The sequence below is a fragment of the Panthera uncia genome, chromosome E1, assembly GCF_023721935.1.
Source record: "Panthera uncia isolate 11264 chromosome E1, Puncia_PCG_1.0, whole genome shotgun sequence".
Taxonomy (NCBI): Eukaryota; Metazoa; Chordata; class Mammalia; order Carnivora; family Felidae; genus Panthera; species Panthera uncia.
Window position 1 is genome coordinate 13748255 of NC_064814.1, and position 22604 is coordinate 13770858.

The following is a 22604-nucleotide window of genomic DNA, read 5'->3' on the forward strand; positions in this document are numbered from 1 at the left end:
TTTCTTTCTTTCTTTCTTTCTTTCTTTCTTTCTTTCTTTCTTTCTTTTTGAGAGAGAGACAGCATGTGAGCAGGGGAGGAGCAGAGAGAGAGAGAGGGAGATACAGAACCTGAAGCAGGGTCCAGGTTCTGAGCTGTCAGCACAGAGCCCGACCCGGGGCTCAAACTCATGAACTGTGAGATCATGACCTGAGCTGAAGTCGGATGCTCAACCGACTGAGCCACCCAGGCGCCCCAGAACAATACCCTTTCTATATTTGTTACCTTACTACCAAACCTGTAGCCCTGTCTCTTCTGGTAGAGAAACCTTTTAAAGGTGGAAATAATGAGACCCAAGGAAGCTAAGCTGTTTTACCTCTGGATAGTTAGAAAACAAAACTAAACAAAACAGAAATAAAATGCTTCTCTCTTCTATCACTTTGCCAGCTAGTAACATCTCTTAATTCAGTTATAGGTGGGAAACTGAGGCCAGAAACCCGAGCCAAAGTGATGTGGTTTGAAGTGTTGGGGTTTGAAGCTGATAGCCAAGAAAGAATTCTTGAGAGGTCTTCAGTGCAAAATGGTGATTTTATTAAAGCACGGGACAGGACTGTGGGCAGAAAGAGCTGCACTGGGGTTGTGACAGGTAACTGATTATATACCTTCAGGTTGGGAGGCAGTTAGGGATAGAGTAACCCTCTAAGGTATTTTGGAAACAAGTTTTCCAGGACCTTGAGGGGCTAACTGCTGTTAGGAAATGGTCATTTATTACTGTTTCTTAAAACCTCAGTCATGAAACCCTTCAGATGTATATCAGGGGGCCATAAGGTTGGAGTATGATTGCTAACATATATCTTGGTGGCAGGAGGTGGGGGAGTAGAGATAAAGGAAGTTTCCAAAGGAACTTTTAATTTCTTTTTTAATGCTTAATTATTTTTGAGACACACACACACACAGAGTGCAAGTGGGGGAGAGGCAGAAAGAGAGGGAGACACAGAATCCAAAGCAGGCTCGAGGCTCTGAGCTGTCAGCACAGAGCCTGATGCGGGGCTCAAACTCATGAAACATGAGATCATGACCTGAGCCAAAGTGAGACACTAACCGACTGAGCCACCCAGTTGCCCCCCAAAGGAATTTTTATATGTTAAAGTAGACCTACAGGATCCTGGGGGGGGGGGGGGGTGGAAATGTTAAGCTAAGATTCCCTTTGCCCTTAGCAAAGTGTCATCATCGAGGCAGCTGAGCCCCTAGAGGAAGGTCACTGACTGTTCAAGGCCTTGCCAATGGGCTGTAGGCAGTAAGAAAATTTAATTTTTCATTTGTCTTTGTTTCCCACATCAAGGGGATCTCTGATCCAGGGAGTCACCAGGGTCTGGAGCAAACCAGGGCAGCTATTAGAATGTGAGTTTTCTGAGGGCAGGACCACTGCCTGCCTCTCAGTTTCTGGACCAGAGCTCAGCACATAGTAGGTGCTTAGCAAGTATATGCAGAGTGAAGAGTGAGTGATTGAAAGCTTGCCATGGCTAGCACAAAAAGGCAGGCTACTGGAGGGAAGGAAAAAAAGCCTCAAGCTTCAAACAGGGAAATGGGTCTGGTTTCCAAGCCTCTGGCAGAGAGGAATGGAGCCGGGTGCTGTGAGAACCGCATCACTTTTTATTCACATGGGGCCCAGGCAGGAAAGGATCAAAATCCAGTCTGAAAACTTGAGAGTCACCCTGGGGCTCTGTGGTTTGGGAACCGTAGGGTCAACTTGAAGACTGCAGTGTGTCACTATTTCCATTACACATTTTCCAGGGTCCCCACTTGGCCAGTAAACTCAGAGTAGATTCTCGTGTCCTGGGGGATGGGAAGCAAAGGCTCAGAGAGGTAGGGTTTTGTCAAGCTAAGGTTGTTTTTCCCTCAAGCGAAGCCTTCACGGTAAGATAGTAGGGAGTTCCTGGAGAAATGTTTTACCCTGCCAGCCTCAAGTTATTTGTCAACGGGCTACAGGTTATAAGGAAATTTATTTTTATCTGCCATTTCCTTCTGCCTTTGTTTCCCACATCAGATGCGACCCCCACAGCCCGTTCCCTGAGCCCAGTTAGCAGTTCCTGTGTATTAATGCAGAATTTTAAATTAAGGTCAATTTACTTGCAAATGAAGAATAAGTGAAGTGTGCAGGAGCTGGGGGAGGGAGGAGAGAGGGGGGAGGTGGGAGAGGTCCCGTTCCGGTACCATCCACCAGGCAAGGACTTTTGGATGCACCTAAAATGCAGGGTGCTGGGGCAGGAGCTAGTCTGTGTTGGTGAGAAGGAGTGGGGTAGCTGCACAGTCATTGAATTTCTGCAAGTTCGCTCTGCCCAGCTGTTTGCACTTGTTTACTCTTATTTCTAAGATGGTGTGAGAATGCGATGGTGAAATGTACATGGGGGCACCTGGGTGGCACAGTTGGTTGAGTGTCCGTCCGACTTCGGCTCAGATCATAATCTCTCCGTTCGTGAGTTCAAGGCCTGCATTGGGCTTGCTGCTGTTCGTGCAGAGGACACTTTGGATCTTCTGTCGCCTTCTCTCTCAAAAATAAACATTGAAAAAAAGAGAAAGAGGGGGGCGCCCCGGGTGGCTCAGTCGATTAAACTTGAGTTCAGGTCATGATCCCGCGGGGTCTGTGAGTTTGAACCCCACATAGGGCTCTGTGTGGACAGCTCAGAGCCAGGAGCCTGCTTCCGATTCTGTGTCCCTCACGCTCTGCCCCTCCCCTGCTCGTGCTTTCTGTCTCTCAAAAATGAATAAATGTTAAAAAAAAAAAAGAAAAGAAAAGAGAGAGAGAGAACTGTACACGAAGTCACATTATTCCTTGATATGTTAGTTTTCCACTGGAAAGTGGTCTATAGTGGTTAACATTATTGGTTGGATGGGTCAGTCATTTACTTGCTCTCTGAGCCGTGGTTTCTTCATCTGTTAAATGGGGATGAGATCCATCTGTTGGGATTGTTGTGAGGATTAAGTAAAATATGTAAAGTGCGTAATCCTCCTAGGCTCCAAAAGGCATTAGCTCCTTCCCACAGTGTTCTTTAGAGGAAGCCAGGTAATTTGGGTATTCAAAAGCACGCAACATAAGGATCTTAGCAAAACGTTTCCCATCTCTGGAGCATCCATTTGTCATCTGAGGCAGGTGTGTATAAATACACAGCTCCAAATTGGTCCTTCACAAGATGTGATTCTATGTCAGCCTCACTACAGTCAGATGCAGCCTTCCAGTCGCTATATCCACCCTCTTAGGAGCTTTTTAAGATTTTACCTTAAAAAAAAAAAAACCAAAAAACATTTTATTTATTTGTTTATTTATTTTGAGAGAGAAGAGAGCATGCGTGCAGAGGAAGGGCAGAGAGAGCATTCGGAGCAGGCTCCAGGCTCAGCGTGTGGAGCTTGACCCGGGTTCCATCTCAGTACCGTGAGAACACGACCTTGAGCAGTAAACAAGAGGTGGAGGCTTAACTGACTGAGCCACCCAGGCGCCCCGATTTCACCTTTGTAAGCAGGCCCCATACCCAAAATGCGGATTGAACTCAAGACCCTGACTGAGCCAGCTAGGAGCTCCCCGGAGCTTTTTATTTTAAAAAATATATATATATTTTTTTAACGTTTATTTATTTTTGAGACAGAGAGAGACAGAGCATGAACGGGGGAGGGGCAGAGAGAGGGAGACACAGAATCTGAAACAGGCTCCAGGCTCTGAGCCGTCAGCCCAGAGCCTGACGCGGGGCTCAAACTCACGGACAGTGAGATCGTGACCTGAGCTGAAGTCGGATGCTTAACCGACTGAGCCACCCAGGCGCCCCTCCCCGGAGCTTTTTAAATACGTGCATAGTCTCCCCAGAAAGATAAGAGGTACCAAAGGCACTTTCCTGGTCCCAGGCCCATGACTCTTGGGGTGTCCTTGGAAGCCAGTGCCTGCTTTTAGGGGGAGGATGTCTTACCCTCTCTACCCCGGGCACTTTCTAGAGGGTGCCTCAGTCTAGCCATGTTGTCTGGAAACTTCCACTGCCCCAGCTTGTTTCTGTTCCCCCCACTCTTTGCACCTCAAGTCCCTGAGACACTACTATATATGGCCTAGTGTTTTCTCTCCTGTGATTCCTCCAGCCCTTCAGTCTGGGTCCTCCCCATTCCAGGCCCAACTCAGATCTTCTGTTCCTTATCCAGTTCATTCTTCAGCATCGCCTCCCTCACAGCACTCCTTAGCTCAAGGCAAAAGAGCTGCTGGCCCTCTCTCCCCTGTCCTGGCCCTCAGCTCCCTGGAGCTATATATAGCACAGCGGTGCCTTAGATTGTATAGAGCTTCAAGTCCTGGCCACCCCTCCTCCCAACAGAATGGGGAGAATGAGCCCAAAGCTTCCTGTTAGGGTGGGGAAGCCAGAGAAAGGAGGTTGGAGAGGGACAGGGGTGTGCTGAATTTGGACCACCCAGAACGTGGTAACCTTTCTATCTGTTGTCAGAGACCTTCCGCTTCTCCCCCAGCCTCTACCCGTTGTTTCCTGACGCTTGCTCATTTGGGAGGAAGAGGAGCAGGCAGCATGGAGGGAAATTCTAACCATTTGGGGAGATGCTACCTCCGTTTTACAGATGACGGCACAGACTCAAAAGAGGTTGAGTGATAGAAGACCAAATATTCAGAGAGTGGCCAAGCAGCTAACTGACCCCACGTCTGACTCTGACTCTGGCCTACACTCTGGATTCGTTAAGTCTGTCCACATCACTCAATTGAGACCCCTTGAAATTAGAATGTCTCGGGGTGTGATGTGACCTGGAAGAAAAAAAAAAAGGCGTACGACATAAATGACTATGGAGAAATGCTTAAATAGCAATAATTATTGAAGACTTGGCCTATTAACAAAAATGTTATTTTATCTTCTCTGTTTACTGAAGCAGGACTCTACAGAAATGTTCCTTGAAGTTTTGGTTACTGTGTGTTCTCAGAAGTAAAAAGCAATTTTATTTCTTCTATTTCAAGACTTTCCCTCTGCTTAATAGTCCTCCCATTCATCCAGAACAGTGAGATTTGATTTTAGGAACAGTTAGAAGTCTGGTTCTTTTTTTCTGTCACTTATTGTGACCTGGAGCGGGACATTTAACCCAAGCCTCAGTTTTTCATCTGTGAAAGGGGAATAACAGTACCTACCTTACAGAGTTATTATGAGGATGAAATAAAATAACCTCCTTAAAGCAATTAGCACACTTCTTGCCTCCTAGGTGCTCAGAGAACCACAGCAACTATGTCTATTATTATTTTCTCAATTCTGGGCTGAGATGCTGTAGGAGCATCAACAGAATCCCAACAAGAAGGGAGAACTTCTCAATTAAATTGAACTTTGCCCTCTACAGCTTGGCCCCTGTTCTACAAAGGGCTTGGAGTTGATCCTGATTCTTGCTCTGTGTCATCCAGGCATTTCCATCCCCCTACCTCTGGCCTAGACCATCCATCTCTTGAGAATTCAGGTCACTCTTGGGACCAGGAGAGGCAGCCTGGGAGAGTGTGTGTGAATGACTGGGAGGAGAGTTCCCATGGACGCTGGGGATATGTGAGGGCTCTGGGGAGCTGCTGTGACCCTGGGTCTCTTCCTAGAGCAGTGAGTGCTGGAGAGAGAAAAGAAAGACATCAGCTGCTGGACGGATTTTCTGTGCTGTAAAGCCCCTTTAGGACAGGCACATGGGGCTGAGTATCTAGGGTAAGAACAAAGCGCTGGGATAGAGTGGGATTCTCCGTAGCGTACGTCAATCTTTTCACTCCTGCTTAGCAAGAAGGTACTTTCCTCTTCTCCGAATCCAGGATGCTGAGATTGATTAGCACTCCTAAGCTTCAGCCTCAATGGAGAGGGTTTCTGCTTAGCCAGCCCCTGGGAAGTAGGCTAGAAGTACAAACTCTGGAACCAGTCAGACCTACATTCAGATGCTGACACTGCCATTTACTAGCTGTGCACCTTGGAGATCATTTAGCCTCTCCGAAGCTCAGTTCCTTCCCTACTGTATAGAACATTTGAGAGGTCTGAAAAGTAAATACCTCAAACAGAATAGGTGGTAAGCCTGGCCACTTGTCACCTCTGTCCCTAGTGAACATCATCCCCCCTCTCCCCATGCCCCCGTCCCCCACCTGTAGTACAAGGATCCCTGGAGATGCGAGGTAGTCCTAGCGGTTACAAATTGGATGAATCTCCCTGATCCAGAAAGCATCCTTGAAAAGGATCAAGACCAAGACCAGAGGGCCTGCCTCCCACAATTGGGGCATTTTATTTACAGCCCACTTTGTTCATGAGTGTTTGAAGCAGTATAGCTTGGGGGAGAAGCCATGATCTCTACCCTTCCTTGCCTCGGTATTCCGATCTCAGTTCTCTGTATCAAGTTCCTGTTTGATCCAACCCCTTACATCCATGGGAATTACTGGACTGAATCTAGTTAAGGCCTCCTGCCATGTGATCTTTCATTACTTTCTAGCGCATGGAGCTCTGGCCTGGAACTCAGCAAATGGGGGGTTAAGACTGATGCCCTGGCCTATCTCCTCCCCTCTCCATTCCAGACTTCAAAGTCCACAGAAAGCTCGCTTCCCTGACCCCACAGTGGCAGCTCCATCATCAGCTCCTGATCGGTTCAAAACAGCAGATGCTGAGCCCTGGCCGGGCTGCTTGCACTCTTTCTAGCCATCTCCTAGGGTAAGCACCAGCATGTTAAGAACGTGTGGGGCCGACAGTCCTTGCTCCTCCAGGAGAGAGGCACCTGGAGGTCGCCTCACGCAGGGCATCTGTCTCACGGGTTAGACCTAGAAGGCACCCCACAGGCAGAAGCCCTTGTCTAAGGACCAGGACTCTGGGACTCTGTCTAGTTTGTGATCAGAGCAGATGTTTACTGGGGGGTTAGCAAGTAGAGCACTAGGGGTCACCAGCCCAGGGAGGGAGGCAGGGGGTTGGCAATCGCAAAGAACCTGGCAAGAAATGGAAACGGGAGCAGTTCAGGGACCAGAATTAGTTCTGTTAGTATTAATGTCCAAAATCTATGCTAAATTATTCACAAATCAATGTCCAATTATTTTAATTTTTTGGCTCTGGTGACTCGGTAACCAGTGCTGGAACACTGTCTGGGATGGCCTGCTTCCCTGGGGCCAGACCTGCTCTGTGGGATCTGCAGCTCCCAGAGGAGCAACCCTCACAGACTCCAGGCCAGTGGGGGTCCCAAGGCTCAAGGCCTGTTCCTCTCGCCCTCATCTGTGGATTTTTCCAGCTGCTTTTCTTGACCCAAGGATCACATAGGGATACAGATGGAAGGAGGGGGAAGCAGAGAAAACAGTCAGAATGAGCTGGGGAAGAGGCAGACGTGAGGAAGAAGGGATGGCGGTAGTGGTCCAGCCATATGAGACAGGACACTTGGGACATCTTCTCAAGTAGGGGCTGTGTCGGGGATGGTAAGAGAGGTTCTTAGCAGGCAACTCCCCTCTTTTCCCCCCAAGTTGAGGAGAATTGGGAGTTCCTGTTATGGGGTGCCTCCTTGTAGGACTGGGCTGAAACCTCAGAGCCCCAGCTGCTGACATCTGGAGCCAGGATCATGTCTGCTAACAAAGGCTGGTGGGTACCACCTGAAGGCGAAGACAGTGTGTCTGAGAAGTTCCTGAGGAAGACCAGGGAGTCTCCACTGGTGCCTGTAGGTGAGTGGTAAAGTAGGGAATGAGGGGCCTTCTCTCACGGAAAAGGTCTCCTAGCCCTTTCAAAGGAAGCAGAGGACTCAAGTGTCCTGCCCACGGAACAGCCAACAGCTAGGAGAAGAGTGAACCAGCAGCAAAGGTGCCAAGGGAAGGGACACGCCTGACAAGGAGTCTGGATGGGTGGAGGTGGTGGCCGACTGACGGCCTGGGGTGCAGGGAAACGGGGAGCATCGACACCAGCATCAGGATGGGAAAGAGCGGTCTGGCGTCTCCCAGGGCTTCCTTTCTCCAGGCCCTGGGAGAAAAGAAAAGGAGCTGTGGGAGCCAACATGGCTGGAGGAGGGTCCGGAGCAGAGCAAATGGGGGGTGGGGGAGGCCCGTGATGGGCTATTTGTATGTAGAGGGCTCACTGGAGGTAGACAGCCACTTTGAAAATGCCATTGGGAGTAAACAACTCGATATTCTCTTCATAGTCCCCCGTCTCCCACCATGAAGCGGCACGGAAGTAGGGGTTTATCCAGATGCCCAGCCTGCCCCGCCTGCAAAGGGTCTCATCAGGGGAGCCATATGATCGGTGACTGAGGCCCAAGGGTCATGTTCTCTGCCTACAGGCTTGGGAGGCTGCCTGGCAGTGGCAGCATACAGGATTTATCGGCTGAAGGCTCGTGGTTCCACCAAGATGTCCATACACCTGATTCACACCCGAGTGGCAGCGCAGGCCTGTGCCGTGGGTGCGGTCTTGCTAGGTGAGGGGCTGGTGGGGGTCACGGAACGAAAACGCAGCTTGTTAGACAAAATCTGGCTGTGAGTCCCGATGGTTAAAGGACCATGATTTCAGTCCCACCAGGCTCCACAGCAAGTGGAGGTTTGGGTGAAACCCTCAAACCAAGCCATTTTCAGGGGTCCCTGCTTGGCCTCCTGTCCCAGGCCCGTGGGGATGGTGCACAGTTGGTTTTATGGCAGTCTGTCCTGAGAGGTGAGAAAAGTCACACAGCAGAACACATGCTGAATTTCCCTTCCTCTGTGGGTCAAGGGGCAGACAGCTACTTACTAGCTGTGTGACCGTTGACAAGTCCCTTTCTCTGAGCCTCAGTTTCCCCATGTGCAACATGATGGTAAGCACCCTGGCTTGCCGACCTCGCAGGTTGCTGTGGGGTTTCTCAGAGAGGTAATCTACACGGAAGGGCTCTGCAGGTACTTGTAGCAGCTACTGAGAGCTAGAGCAGAAAGGGAAGCTGAGCAGGGAAGCTGGACCCTCAGGGGAACGGCTGCAGTCAGGCTCCTGGGAGAGCCAGAGGATGGCTACAGGGTTGGGTGTTATGGGCTGTTTTCCCTTCTCCTTCCTGCAGGTGCTGTGTACACGATGTACAGAGACTACATCAAAAGAACAGCACCGGATGCCGGGGAGAAGTAGGATTCCTGTAGGGCCCGGGGCAGCCAGAGCCTCGTCCATCAATCCCTGGTACGTTCCTAATAAAGCATTTTGAGGAAAATCAAGTCTCTTCTTCACACGGGGCAGAGCTTTGAGGAAAATCAAGTCTCTTCTTCACACGGGGCAGGGCAGAGTTAGGGACCAGTAGTGGCTGGTGTGTGTGTGTGTGTGTGTGTGTGTGTGTGTGTGTGTGTGAGAGAGAGAGAGAGAGAGAGAGAGAGAGAGAGAGAGAGAGTGAGTGTGTGTGTGTGTGTGTGTGTAGGTTTAGAGAAAGGTTTGGAAATCAGAGTTCTGGCCCCCAGCTCCAGGGGCAACAGCCTCCAATCCCAGAAGCCCAATACCTCCTAAGCCACCCCAGGTCCCAACCAGAAGCAGCACGGTAGAGAGGACCGGGTGGTAGGTGCAGGGGATGGGGGGGTGGCAAGAAAGTGGCCCCGATGCTCACGGGAGCACTGGATTACGAGGCAGGCGTCCCTCCCACCACAGGCCGCTGTCCTGGGGACCCAGGCAGGAAGACTGCAGCTGGGAGAAGAGACCGTGAAGCTTCACATGAGATGACATATATTCATTCAGAACCCAAGTGCCAAGACCAGACTGTTGGAGGAAAGGGGGAGGGGCAGGGGGGGTAGGGATGAAAGGAACAGAGCAAGGCAGAGGTCAGAATGTTCTGTTCATTTAAAATCCATGTCTAAGGTCAAACTTGTAAAAAAAAAAAAAAAAATTCCATGTAAATCCTGAAGACAGGGCCCCTTGGGGTTAAACACTTTGTCCCCTTCTCCTTCTCCGAGCCCGAGCTCTTCTCTGTTCCATGGGAATGGAGCCAGGCAGAGGCTGCAGAGGAACCAGGAGGCCAAATACTCTTCCCTCGTTGGGACTCTGGGTTGGAGGCTTTGAGGTTGTTAAAAATGGCCACAGCAGCTCCCAGATGCTCTCTGACAACATGGAGTCCAGGTCACACCAGGTCCCAGCTTCAAGTCCAGGATACAGCCCACTGCAGGGAGCAGGGGCTGCCAGGAGTCCCGACACTCACATGGGGTAATTGAGCACAACATCCTGCTTGGCGAGCTCCAGCAACATGGGATCATCAAAGAACTTGCTGATGCTCACATCCTCACTCAGTCCCTGCAGAGAGTGGGGACAGATGTAAGAAAGACCCCTATGTGGTGGTCGATTGAGCTGGAGGCCGCCTGAGGCCTGTGCTGGGGTGGGGGGCTGGTGGGGTGAAGCTGTGGACCAGCTATTTCAGGAGTCACCACTGGAGAAGATAAGGCGCTCCCTTCCTGGTCAGACTGTGTCCCAGGTCTGGTGGCCTGAGGCCTGGACAGATTGCACCTCTTTGCGTTATACGGTAAACCGCTCTCAGTCTTTGGGAGAAGGGTCCCAAAGGAAGAAATGAAGAGAGATCCAACTCCTGCCAAGAGCCCTGGGGATTAAGGGCTGGCAATGGGCCTGAGGGACACATACCTTCCTGCGACGGGTTTTGATCATGAATTCTCGGGCCAGGTGAGGAGCTGGTTGTGGCTCCAGGGGACGGATGACAATGCTCTTGTCCAGAGGATCACCGGGCACAATCTGAAAGGCAAAGTGGTTTCCAATGGTCCAGCACTTTTCTCTAGGACGTTGGAAATCTCACTTGGGATTTGAAAGGGGAACAGACCAGAGAAGACTGGCCTTGAACAGGTGGGAGGCCGCACTGGCCAGCCTGCACCATTTTCTCACCTGCCAATGGTGGAAGACAGACAAGGAAAAGGCCTGCCCCTGGGTGTGAGTCCGCAGATCGGTCTCAAAGCCAAAAGAGTCAATGGCGGGGATGAAAGCTTTGATGGTGTAGAGAGGGGAGCCTGGGATGGGTGCATCCTGAGTCACATGCCCCCTGCGACAGAAAAACAAAGGCTGAGTCCCTCATCCTTCAGAGACCAAAAGCAGAGAAGGAATCTGTCCCAAATATACAACACAGAGTTACCATCAAAGAAAGAATAACCACAATCGTGCTACAGTGGATGGAAAAGGCGGGGGGGGGGGGGGCCTCAGTGTCATTTCCCATGTCAGCCAAAGGGGTAGTGACTGCTACATTTGAGTGGCAACACTGAAGGGACAAGGTCCTACAGACATTCCCCCACTGACACATTTCAGTACTTTCCCCGGGGGGTTCTCCACAGAGAGGCGTCCAAGAAGGAATCTCAACTTTTTATCTGCAGTGAAGCAGGGGTCTGCCTTAATCCTTTCCTACTTTATTTTGAAAAACCAGCTCACTAGGTTCTAGGAGCAGGGACAGTACAGGAGGTCCACCTCCTTCCCCACGGAGCCCAGTTACTCTTGCGGTGCTCCTGCTCCCTGCACCATCCCTAACATGCCCATGGCTCACCTGCGCCTGGCCAGGACAGTATACACAGCAGAGACACAATCTGCAGGGGCCTGGACCTCCACGAAGTAGTAAGGCTCCATCAGACGAGGAGTGGCCTGCAACAGGGCAAGAAGAAAGAGTTCCTTAGCTTGGGCAAGGCTGAGGATTGAGGACCTGGATAGAGAAAAAGGCTGGAGGGACTGTGGTCTTGAGGACCTGGACAGAGAAAAAGGCTGGAGGAACTGTGGTCTTGAGACCCGCATAGCTGGAATCTCCACATAGTGCCCCAGAGCAACTCAGCTCCACTCACTTACCATGAGGAAGGCAGAATAGACAACTCTCCTGGCCGTGGGGATGATTTGGCCCCCGCCCCGGTGCAAGGGCTCTTGGGCAACCACTGCATCCAGGATCTTAAACTTGACATTTCGAATCACTGGAAAGGAGATGGGGGAGTTGATGACTGAGGAGTGGTTCTGGTGCTAGTCAAGGGCCCACGCGCAGGGCACCAAGGAGCCTCTAGCAGCATGGCGGCTGTCTTAAGATCACAAAAGATATGGGACAAAATCACCCTGCAGATGGGTGTTCTGATAGGATACTAAGGCCTATAGCAGAGGACAGAAGTTAGGCACACATTCTTTATGTTTGTTTCAGGCCACGCTCAGGCATTGTAAAGCTTTCCTAGAAGTTTATGGGATTTTTTTTTTTTTTTTTGTAGATACTTAATTGTTTTTGGATATAGAGTAAGTGCTAGGAATTGCACCTTCCGGCCCACTAGTCCAACCTCGTCTATAAACCACTCTGATCCCATCTTCCTCTTTATACCTCTCCTCAAGGACATTCTTTCTCAGGACTGAGAAGCAAATGTCCGTCTAGAAATGACTTCCCTTCCGGGATGTCCCAGGCAATAGCACTTGGATGGGGAGGGAGGAGAGGAGAGGAGAGAAGAGGAAGCTGACCTAGGATATGGAATGGCCCCATGTACCCCAAGCTGCTTCTCCTGCCAGGTCCCGTACATGAGCCCACCCCACCCCACCTCATACACCCAGGCAAAAGGACCCTACAGGGCTGGAGAGGGGGAGGCAGAGGCACTGTCGGAACTTACACTCGTCACAGAGGGGCCCCTCCCTGGTTCCCCACTGGAAACCTTGAACAATGCTGTCCTTCACTGAGCCAAGAAGAGCCTTGTCCACCTGCACAAAACATGAGGGCCTGTGAGCAGTGACCCTGGCAACAATCAGTTTAGAGGGAGGAGAAGGTAAGTATACTGGTAAGAAGATTCACCAGAAGACACAAAATACTTCTGGGAAAGGAAGTACACTTTGTAGTTTCTTCCACTCCACAGCAAAGAAACCACTGCACGGCTCCCGTTAGTTATGCTGTACCTCAGAAGGCAGGGTATCATCCACCAGGATGTTGGGGCCGGTGGCATCAGGGCCAAAAGCCCAGATAGAACGGGCAGCCAGCAGATCCCAATCGTACTTGGTCTGGAAGAATTCTCCCAGTTTCTTCCTAGGGGAAGGAGGAGGAAATGGAGGTTTTCCAGCAGCTCTGCAATTTCTGCATCCTGGGGTCACAATTCCCGTCTTCCCGGGGGACAGTTTGCTTCCCAGAAGGACACGTGGTATCAGAGCCTGGGGAGGCAAGCCGTAGCGCTTCGTCTCCTTTCAGCCTTGAAACCAGAGCCACATTCTCACCTGTTCCACGTGATCTGGACCACCTCATTCTCTATGTCCTCGGCGAGGCCCTTCTCGAGAGGCTCAGCAATCATGGTGATCTTATTCCTAGTCAGAAAGGAAATGAGTAATGATGAGGATCAGCAGAACTTGAAGAAGGGGCATTCCTAAGGAGAGGGTGACAAGGCAGTTACATCAGTAAAAGCCAGAGGAGCAAAACAGAGCAAAAAAGGTTCATTTTCTGTCTTCCTTCACTTGAATCTACCACTCTTTAAAAAAGTAGGGTCTCAGGGCATCTGGCTGGCTCGGTCAGTGGAGTGTGTAGCTCTTGATCTTAGGGTTGTGAGTTCGAGCCCCATGTTGGGTGCAGAGATTACTTAATTATAAAATTTAAAAAATTCCCACAACAACAGAACTGTTGCTAGGGCAAAATTGTAAGACGATCATATTATACGGAGAAAAGTGGCAGTTGGGACACTCATCCTTGGGGAACCTATAGCAAAGAATTCCACAGCATCATGTCTACAGGCCTAAGGCATGAGAGTGCTAGGTTAGAACTCAAGCATCCTAAGCCCCCATCCTGAGACCTAGGGAGTCTCTGTTTCCACAGTACTTGTGACTGGGGTGGAGTTGAGGAGGGAGGAAGAGAAAGTGTCCCCTGTCAGTCCCAGGGTCACTCTGACACCCAGCTCACTTCTTATTGGGCGTTTCAGCAAAGCACTTGAGGGAAGATGTCTCCACCACCGTCTCACAAAACGTGACAACGGGGTCAGCCACCTGGGAAACAGAATAAATTGTTAGGCAAGATCTAATTTTGTTGGAAGGACAACATTCTGCCAAAGGGAATTCTGAGGTTCCCTTGGCACTACCTTTGTGACAAACCCGTCTTATTCAGCATCAGCAATGAGTACAATAGCAGGTGAGAAATCCTTACCAGCACTAAGGAGACTGAGAAAACTTCGTGGAGTGTGGAGTTTCTGTTCCTGAGCCAAGAGTACGTGGGAGTCAAACCTGGGCCTAAAGTATCATCCCCCAAGGACGCTTTCAAGGTCTGTTCAGCCGTCCCACAACCACTCACTTAGCACCTCCCGTGGCTCTGTCACAGCTGACACTAGGGACTGACTGGCGGGATCCCCTTCCACTCTCAACACCTGGCTCTGAGTAGCAGAGCTCCTCCCTGAAGCTCCCACATGGCCAGCCACCAGGGAACTCAGTATCTTCTAGACCACCAGTCCTGGGCACCTCAGGAGGAGGATCTAAGAGGGGTACTTGAGGGCGCTCTCTCCCACCACCACAGGAACTGGGAGAAAATGGGTACCATCTAGGAGACTGGGGCCATGCAATGGGCACTTTAATCAAGGGGCCACTTCACAACCTAAAGACAAATCCAGGAGAACCAGTTCTCACTCTCTCCCTGAAACCCTCCGCTGAGCCCTAATCACCAAAATGGGTTAACTGTATAACTGTTTCCTTAACAAAAGACCAAGAATCACTTTGGCTTGGGAGCCTGGACTTTAAACTATGACACAGAGAATAACCCTGCAGAAAGGGGCAAACCAGATCTCAAATACCTTCCCAGATAGGGAGCAATAGGTCATGCTTTTCCCTAACATGTCTCCTCCCCAATAGGGCCCCCCCTCTTCCCTCAGGCCTTCCAGGGGGATCAAGGGTTTGGTTGCTTATAAAATCAGTCTGGAGCCATGAGTCAAGCTCCTGGCCAGGCGGGTACTCAAGAAAGAGGATGCTGATTTACCTTGATGTCGATCTCTGAGTACATCTTCCGTAAATCATGCATCACACAGTCTAGGTACAGCTCCCCAGTACCTAGAATCACGTGCTCCCCAGACTCTTCCACCTGAAACATAACAGGCCTGGTGGTCATAGCCTGGACCTCTTATGCCAGCAACAGCAGCTAGAAACAGAATCAATGCTAGAGCCCAGGAGGAGGTGCCCAAACCCACTACCAGAATCAGCCACTCCTCAGCATCAGTTCCAGCCTCTTCAAGAAGGATCAGTGGGGAAGTGACCAACGGGTAAATCCTCAGGACATCTGGACCATTCAGCACGGTGCTGCTGGGCATTAGGTCACCGATTTAATTTCCAGCATAACCGTTTAGGGAAAACCCTGCCCTAAGTCTATGGACATAAGCTGACCCTTTAGCCCTGGCCAGCTACTCAGAAAAGTATGCTAGCAGGCTCAAGAATGTAGAAGGATCAGAATGATCACTTTTCCTTCTATATTTTCTGGAAAATCAATTCATAGTATATATATATATATTTTTTTTAAGAAAAAAAAATTACTTCCTCACAAAATGTATAACTGTGATTGTCATTAATCCTGGTCCCTAATATTTCTTTTTTTTTCAAAATTTACTTATTTTATTTTTTATTTTTCTTTTTTTAATAATTATTTTATTTTTATTTAATTTAATTTTTTATTTTTTTAAATTTACATCTAATTTGGTGCAACAATGATTTCAGGAGTAGATTCCTTAGTGCCCCTTACCCGTTTAGCCCATCCCGCCTCCCCCCACCCCGTAACCCTGTTTGTTCTCTATATTTATGAGTCTCTTCTGTTTTTATATAATTTTTGTTTCCCTTCCCTTATGTTCATCTGTTTTGTCTCTTAAAGTCCTCATGTGAGTGAAGTCATATATTTGTCTTTCTCCGACTAATTTCACTTCACATAATACCCTCCAGTTCCATCCACATAGTTGCAAATGGCAAGATTTCATTCTTTTTGATTGCCAAGTAATACTCCATTGTATATATACACATCTTCTTTATCCATTCATCCGTCGATGGACATTTGGGCTCTTTCCATACTTCGGCTATTGTCGATAGTGCTGCTATAAACACAGGGGTGTATGTGTCCCTTCGAAACAGTACACCTGTATCCCATGGATGAATGCCTAGTAGTGCAATTGCTGGGTCGTAGGGTAGTTCTAGTTTTAGTTTTTTGAGGAACCTCCATACTGTTTTCCAGAGTGGCTGCACCAGCTTGCATTCCCATCAAAGTATACTTTCTAAGACACATCTGTTTCTCATCTAAAGATACTGTGGAATATGAACACATGCATGTGCACTCGCAGCACCCCCCCCCCCCAAAACGTGTCTTGTTTTCAAATGACAGTAACAGAGAGGGAATACTTGCTTTCGACATAGGCTGCTGGAAGCAGCAGATCAGAGACAGCTGGTGGACGTGAAGCAGTGGGCGGCACAGACCTGTCACCGGGGGCAGCTATTGCAGACCTTGAACATACCTTGGTGGTGAGGGATGGATAGCTCTTGTTGACCTTGCGCAGACCGTCCAGCATCTTGGGTAGCTCTGAGGGGTTGACTGGTTCCACGGCAATCTTGATAACGGATGTGGTGTTGAACTTCAAGGGGCGGAAAATCTGAGCCTGAGATTCAAAGTGCAGAGGAGTGAGGGCACGTGGCCTGAGTAGGCACCAAAGGTACAGAGGTCAGAGAGGAGGAGACCACTCCCCAACCAGGAGCCAAAGTGCTGCTGGGAGGCAGCCTGAAGGGCCATTTATTCCCATGTAATTGGGCAGAACAAACAGCAGGGAAAAGATAAAGCAACTGCCCCTAACTCCTAGCAACTGAGTGGAGTGCAGGGAGACTCGAGCTGGGTCGGATCTAGAAGCTTCAGCCTGTGCTCAGGCCCAGAACCAGGAAGCGGCAGTGACTCCGGGTTAGTACCCTGTGAGTTCCCATGGGACCATCCAGCTTAAACTAATCCAGTTGCCTTTTCAGAAACTCTACCTCCTCATTGCCTCGGGGTTCAGTTATGGTTGCTGTCTTCACAATTGGTTGATCAACACCTTCGATCAGAACCCAGTTGCCAGCAGGAACACGGTTCACCTCAATGTGGTACCTGGGGCAACAGATGAGTGAAATAAGGAGGGGTGCCAGGCACTGAGCCAGGAGCAGGGGTGAACCAAACATACATCCCATTAGGGGAGGGGTACAACAACCAACCATGTAACCTCACATATATGTACAACTGACCCAGGAACAATGGGGCCCCAACGCCCCATGTAGTTGAAACTCCACATATATGTTCTGACTCCCCCCAAAACTTTTTTTAAATCTTTTATTATTATTATTTTTTTAACGTTTATTTATTTTTGAGACAGAGAGGGACAGAGCACGAACAGGGGAGGGTCAGAGAGAGAGGGAGACACAGAATCTGAAACAGGTTCCAGGCTCCGAGCCGTCAGCACAGAGCCCGACGCGGGGCTTGAACTCACGGACCGCGAGATCATGACCTGAGCTAAAGTTGGACGCTCAACCGACTGAGCCACCCAGGCGCCCCATCCCCCCAAAACTTAACTACTAAAAACCTACTGTCCGCTGGGGGCCTTACCGATAACATAAACACTCAATTAACACGTTTCGTATGTGCATTCTATATGTGTATTCTACACTGTACTCTTCTAAAAAATAAGCTAAAGAAAAGAAAATGTTAAAGTCATAAAGAAAAGAAAATACATTTGCAGGATGATAGTGTATTTACTGGAAAAAAAAAAAAACCCACATTAAAGTGGACTCGTGTAGTTTAAACCTGTGTTGTTCAAGGGTCAACTGGAATTACAAACTGGTTAGCACGTGGAAGAAAGCTCATGGTATTTTAGGAGGACAAAAGAGGAAAACCTAATTTCAGGTGGATACTACTGGTAAGCAAGGCCCTGCCCAAGGGGTAGAATGTAAGGAGATGCCAAAAGCACCACAGAAGATACTGCAACTCTCCTAGGCCATCAGTCCTCTGCCTTCTAGGGAATGGGTGGATTTGGAGAGGGAAAGGGGGCCATCGGCAAGGTACAGCAGGCACGTCAGAACAGAACTGCCTTGACTCTGCTTGCTAGCTAAGAAGCCGAACTTATGAATTCACAAGCAGCCCAGAGGCCCAAGCTAAGTCTGGTGCTGCAGATAAGGAACCTATAAGGGATCTAGCAAAATCTTCTATCTTGGTCAAAGAATAGTCCGTGGAGGTTGGGAGACAATTTCTTTTGGGAAGAAACATAAAGGTTGTGACTCAGAAACACAGAAGAGGAAGAGAGAATTAAAAAGAGTAAAAATAGAAAACTTACAAAAGTTTATATAAGCCATTCAAAACTCAAAGGCAAGGCTCTTGGCATTATCCCAACAGTAGCTGCCTTTTGGCCCTAGCAGCTCTGGGTAGTAAGAAATAGAAGTCAACAGATGTGAGGGAGGGTCAGCTGATGCCCTACTGAAGTGGCCCATGCAGCTGCCGTGACAAGGCCAAGGCATGCCTCTATAGGCTACTATTGGCGGTACCTGGCCACAGAGATCCAAAGACGACCCACGGTGCATATCTGGGAGTCTTCCTCATCCTCCAGGGTGTAGTTCTCCCCCAGCACCTTCACGGGCTGCCCGGCATGGATGGTGCCACTCAGCACCCGGCCAAAGGCATGAAACTGAACTCCATCATCCGTGCTGTACATCTTGGTGGTGTGGCACATCAGGGGACCCTGGAGGTGGGGACAGAGTGCAGGCTCGACCACACATATTCCCAGGGTAAATACCCTTGTCTCTACCTCCTTGGACGGCAATGACACGGCTCTGCGAGGAGGCTGCCCAGACCTAGAGGAAGATGTGTCAATCTCCTGGGAAAATTCCAAACCATGCCCTACCCCCTGATTAGCTGGGAGATGTCATAGGCAGGGCAAAGCAAAAAAACTTTGTCTTTTCTCTAGGAGGATGAGGGCAATGGCGAAGAAAGGCAGGTTTAGGATGGCAGATCGCCACTGTTAACTTGCAAGAGGACAAGACTTGCTTGCCCCAAATTCCCTCCGAAGATGTAACACAATTCTCAGTTGGTCGTTCATGCTGAGAAATTAGACTGAGAACAGCTGGGAAAAAAAATTTTTTTCAATTAATAAATTAATTATTTTTAAAGTAAGCTGTGTAGGTCCAATGTGGAGCCTGAACTCATGACCTGGAGATCAACAGTCATATACTCTACTGACTGAGTTGGCCAGGCATCCCTGGGAAAGACTTTTTTTAAGTACATTAAAAAAAAAAATTATTTATTTTTGAGAGAGAGAGAGAGAGAGAGAGAGAGAGAGAGAGAGAGAACGAACCCGAAGCAGGCTCTGGGGCTCAAACCCACAAACCATGAGATCATGACCTGAGCCAAAGTGGGACGCTTAACCAACTGAGCCACCCAGGTGCCCCTGGTAAGGACTTTTTTAAAGCCCAAAGCTGACAAAGTTAGCTACCATTTGTTGAATGTTTACTGTCTATCAGGCACCATGCTAAACACAACTGTAAAACTTTCTTACTCTTATTTTTGTAACAGTCATATACATACTATTATCCTCATTTTACCCACCAAGACTCTTAGAAAGATAGAATAATTTTCCCAAAATCATAACACTAGAAGTGGTAACCCTGGGTCTTGAATTCAGGCCTGTTTGACTTTGCTAACGGGGAGTGGCAAGCAAGGATGGAAAGAAGGCATCATTCCTATGACCAGAAAACAGTATCTCCAACAGAAGGAGGAAAAAAAACAGAAATGGGGGTTTTCCCTTACGTCAGGATCACAGTCGCTCATGGCCTCGCCGAGATCAGAATCCACACCGCCAGTGTAGGTGTGCTCAATCTTGGGCTTGGCGCCCACCTTTGGAGAGGGGATATGCTGCACACACATGTCCACAAAGCCTGTGGAGGGAGAAGACAAAGCCATTACTCTACACTCACAGGGGGAAGTGACGGTGAGTTATGGATCCACTGGTGATGGCCAGAAAGCTAAAAGTGCAGGGACTCATTTTCAGCTCTTAAGCTAGGGCACCGTGAGCCCAGCGGGAAGTACCACCTTGTTTCCTGGGAGTATGCTCTAAGAGCAAGAAGCAGGGCTCAATGGTTCCTTGAACTCAGGTGACAAAAATTTTCAAGTGTCTGTTATCAATCCATGATCTTTCATTGAATATAAGCACTTACTGAGCACTTACAATAAGTACCCCAGCTCTTTAGATCTACTCAGAACAATCCGAGTTGACTCTCTCTTCGGGAAATACTGCATATGTTTCTGTTCAATACATCATCCTGTTTTCTTTTTTTTTTTTAACGTTTATTTATTTTTCAGAGAGAGAGAGCAAGCGAGCAGAGGAGAGGCAAACAGAAAGGGAGACACAGACTCTGACGCAGGCTCCAGGTTCTGAGCTTTCAGCACAGAGCACAGCGAAGGGCTGGAACCCATGAACCGTGAGATCATGACCTGCACCCAAGTCAGACGCTTAACCGACTGAGCCACCCAGGTGCCCCATCATCCTGTTTTTCTAACAGCCAATAGGCCATGAAAGAGAAAACCTCCATTAGCACCTTGGGGAAAGCAGATCTGTTTTCAGTTGGTGTCTCCTAGGTCAGATGGATGGCCAGCTGAGAATGAACTACTAGAATCATGCACCTTGTGGATTCAGACACCTAATAACTACCAGAATCAAGAGATTGCTGGCGCGCCTGAGTGGCTCAGTTGGTTAAGTATCCGACTTCCACTCAGGTCATGGTCTCATGGCTTGTGAATTCGAGCCCCATGTCGGGTTCTGTGCTGACAGCTCAGAGCCTGGAGCCTGCTTCAGATTCTGTGTCCCCCTCTCTCTCTGCCCACCCCCTGCTCAAGCTCTACTGTCTCTGTCTCTCTCTCAAGAATAAACATTAAAAAATTTTAAAAAAAAGAGAGAATCAAGAGATTGCTGAGGGGACCCTTAGTCATTACCTTTACTACCTCCCTTATTTTACAGATGAGAAATTCGAGTCACAGAAGAATCAGGTGGCTGACCCAGGTCTCACCACATGGAAGGGCCAGGGCCACAATAGGAACAAGATTCAGGTCTTTCTCAATAGGTCCAGGGCTCATTCTACTATACCGCCTGCCTTCTGTGCCACTTAAATAGAGGAGACAGCAGCTTAGGAGAAAAGAAATCTGAGCCTGCTGCTTTTCCCAGTATTTCCCATCGCTTATGAGTCTATTTACATCACTTATGAGTCTTGTAAAAATACTAGAACCTCGGAATCTGTTTCAACGTCTCCTTTATTTGCACGCTCCTCCTGGTAGGGAAATATAATTGCTTTTGTTTCCCAAGATAGAGTTCTTGGTACCATCCACCAAAGGAAACAGCTAGGAGAAAAATGTAGGTGCTGTACATCCGGCTTGCAGTTTATTTAAAAAAGCCTCACATCTCTGCACATCACTGGAGTGAGGAAAAGGTCCCCATGATACATGTGGCAGAACATGACAGTGATGGGAAGGGGGCCATGAGCTCTTTTGTTACCTGTGAATTCACCAAAGAATTTTTTGCAGACCAGCCTGAGCAGGGGGCGGATATTCAGCTTAAGCTCTTCTTTGGTCAGATGAATGCCAAGCTCATCCAGGGTCCTGGGGAGGCTGGTGTCCACGTCACCCACAACCTGTGTTGGTACCAAATACCATGTCAGCTGTAATGATGGCCCCAGCATGTTGCCTGCTATAGAGGGCAAGGGAAGGCCAAAGGGCAATTTGAAGGGTCACTGCGCCAAGTTCTCTTCTACAGGGAGAGCTCTTGGCAAGGACAGCCATTTGGTTTGAGAGAAATCTTTGATATCTACTCTTCAAACCAATCCTGGGGGGGAAAAAGGGGGTTGGTTAAATAAACCTGGCCCTCTCTGATGACCTTCAGTGCTGCCCCCTGGTGTCTGAAAAGCAGCATCTCACCCCACTCAGGAAATCCCTTACTCTTCCCTATTTAGAGACTTCTCAGATTTAGAGGATCACTGCACTGGAAGGAACCAAAAAAGGTCACCTAGCAGTCCATCTGCTGGTAGGGCAAGGCCAAGCTAAATCATTCTCAGCAGACTCAAGGTCTCTAATGAGACAGACTCTATAAATTTCTTTTATTAATCCATTCCAGTCTGACACAAGATACTAAGTATTTTTCAGCACTAATAAATTTTAATCATGTTATTTTGTCTTGTTGCTATGTTTTACTCTTTTGTCAGCTGGTATGGCCACACACGTTTTGTGTATATGTGTGTGTTAACTGTGCACAGTGCTTATTAAACACTTGAATATTTTATAACTGTCTTGGGAAAAAGGTCTACGAAAACTCCCGTACAGTGTTACCCCTTTACTTCTGCTTTTTAGGTGGCACAAATTCATGCAAACTCAATGTTATACTCTTTTCTTTGGAGAATCCTACATGTCTAACTGCATCCTTACCACTGTCTGATGCATCTTTTTTTTTTTTTCCCAAGTAAGTTATATGTCCAATATGGGGCTTGAACTCACGACCTGGAGATCGAGAGTTGCATGCTCTGCCGACTGAGCCAGCCAGGCACCCCGTGATGCATCCTTTCCGATTTGACAAACATCACATATATACAGGCCCAGAAAAGTCATTAAAAAGCAAGCTAATACAGCCATTCTTTTAATGGCTACAAAATACTTGAGATGTACCATAATTCATTTAATCAGAATCTCACTGATAAACATTTAACTTATTTCCAGTTT

General features: G+C 48.6%; 2 protein-coding genes across 2 annotated transcripts in view; one reads left to right on the plus strand and one right to left on the minus strand.

The window, feature by feature from the left end:
- The first annotated feature begins 6585 nt into the window (after positions 1-6585).
- Positions 6586-9117, plus strand: HIGD1B (HIG1 hypoxia inducible domain family member 1B). The gene is made up of 4 exons (XM_049636283.1): positions 6586-6658; positions 7494-7644; positions 8253-8387; positions 8991-9117. The coding sequence occupies exons 2-4, from the start codon at positions 7545-7547 to the stop codon at positions 9053-9055; spliced, it is 300 nt and encodes a 99-aa protein (XP_049492240.1). The 5' UTR covers positions 6586-6658; positions 7494-7544; the 3' UTR covers positions 9056-9117.
- A 500-nt stretch (positions 9118-9617) lies between these two features.
- The window catches only part of EFTUD2 (elongation factor Tu GTP binding domain containing 2), a 39567-nt gene continuing 26580 nt past the window's right edge, over positions 9618-22604 (minus strand). Inside the window, exons 14-28 of the mRNA XM_049636280.1 lie at positions 21391-21526; positions 19653-19780; positions 18395-18588; positions 16859-16970; positions 16354-16494; positions 14844-14945; positions 13785-13867; positions 13112-13198; positions 12800-12926; positions 12520-12607; positions 11732-11850; positions 11439-11533; positions 10793-10946; positions 10538-10645; positions 9618-10195 (exon numbers count right to left, since the gene is read on the minus strand). Coding sequence (XP_049492237.1) covers positions 10100-10195; positions 10538-10645; positions 10793-10946; positions 11439-11533; positions 11732-11850; positions 12520-12607; positions 12800-12926; positions 13112-13198; positions 13785-13867; positions 14844-14945; positions 16354-16494; positions 16859-16970; positions 18395-18588; positions 19653-19780; positions 21391-21526 — 1770 coding nt within the window. The 3' untranslated portion in view covers positions 9618-10099. The remainder of the gene's footprint in view (positions 10196-10537; positions 10646-10792; positions 10947-11438; positions 11534-11731; positions 11851-12519; positions 12608-12799; positions 12927-13111; positions 13199-13784; positions 13868-14843; positions 14946-16353; positions 16495-16858; positions 16971-18394; positions 18589-19652; positions 19781-21390; positions 21527-22604) is intronic.

What these genes read in the sequence shown, in the direction of transcription:
- HIGD1B (XM_049636283.1), top strand. Translation starts at nt 7,545, where the DNA reads ATGTCTGCTAACAAAGGCTGGTGGGTACCACCTGAAGGCGAAGACAGT. An exon ending in GTCTCCACTGGTGCCTGTAG is followed by an intron (nt 7,645 to 8,252) that starts GTGAGTGGTAAA and finishes CTCTGCCTACAG; the next exon opens with GCTTGGGAGGCTGCCTGGCA. An exon ending in CGTGGGTGCGGTCTTGCTAG is followed by an intron (nt 8,388 to 8,990) that starts GTGAGGGGCTGG and finishes TCCTTCCTGCAG; the next exon opens with GTGCTGTGTACACGATGTAC.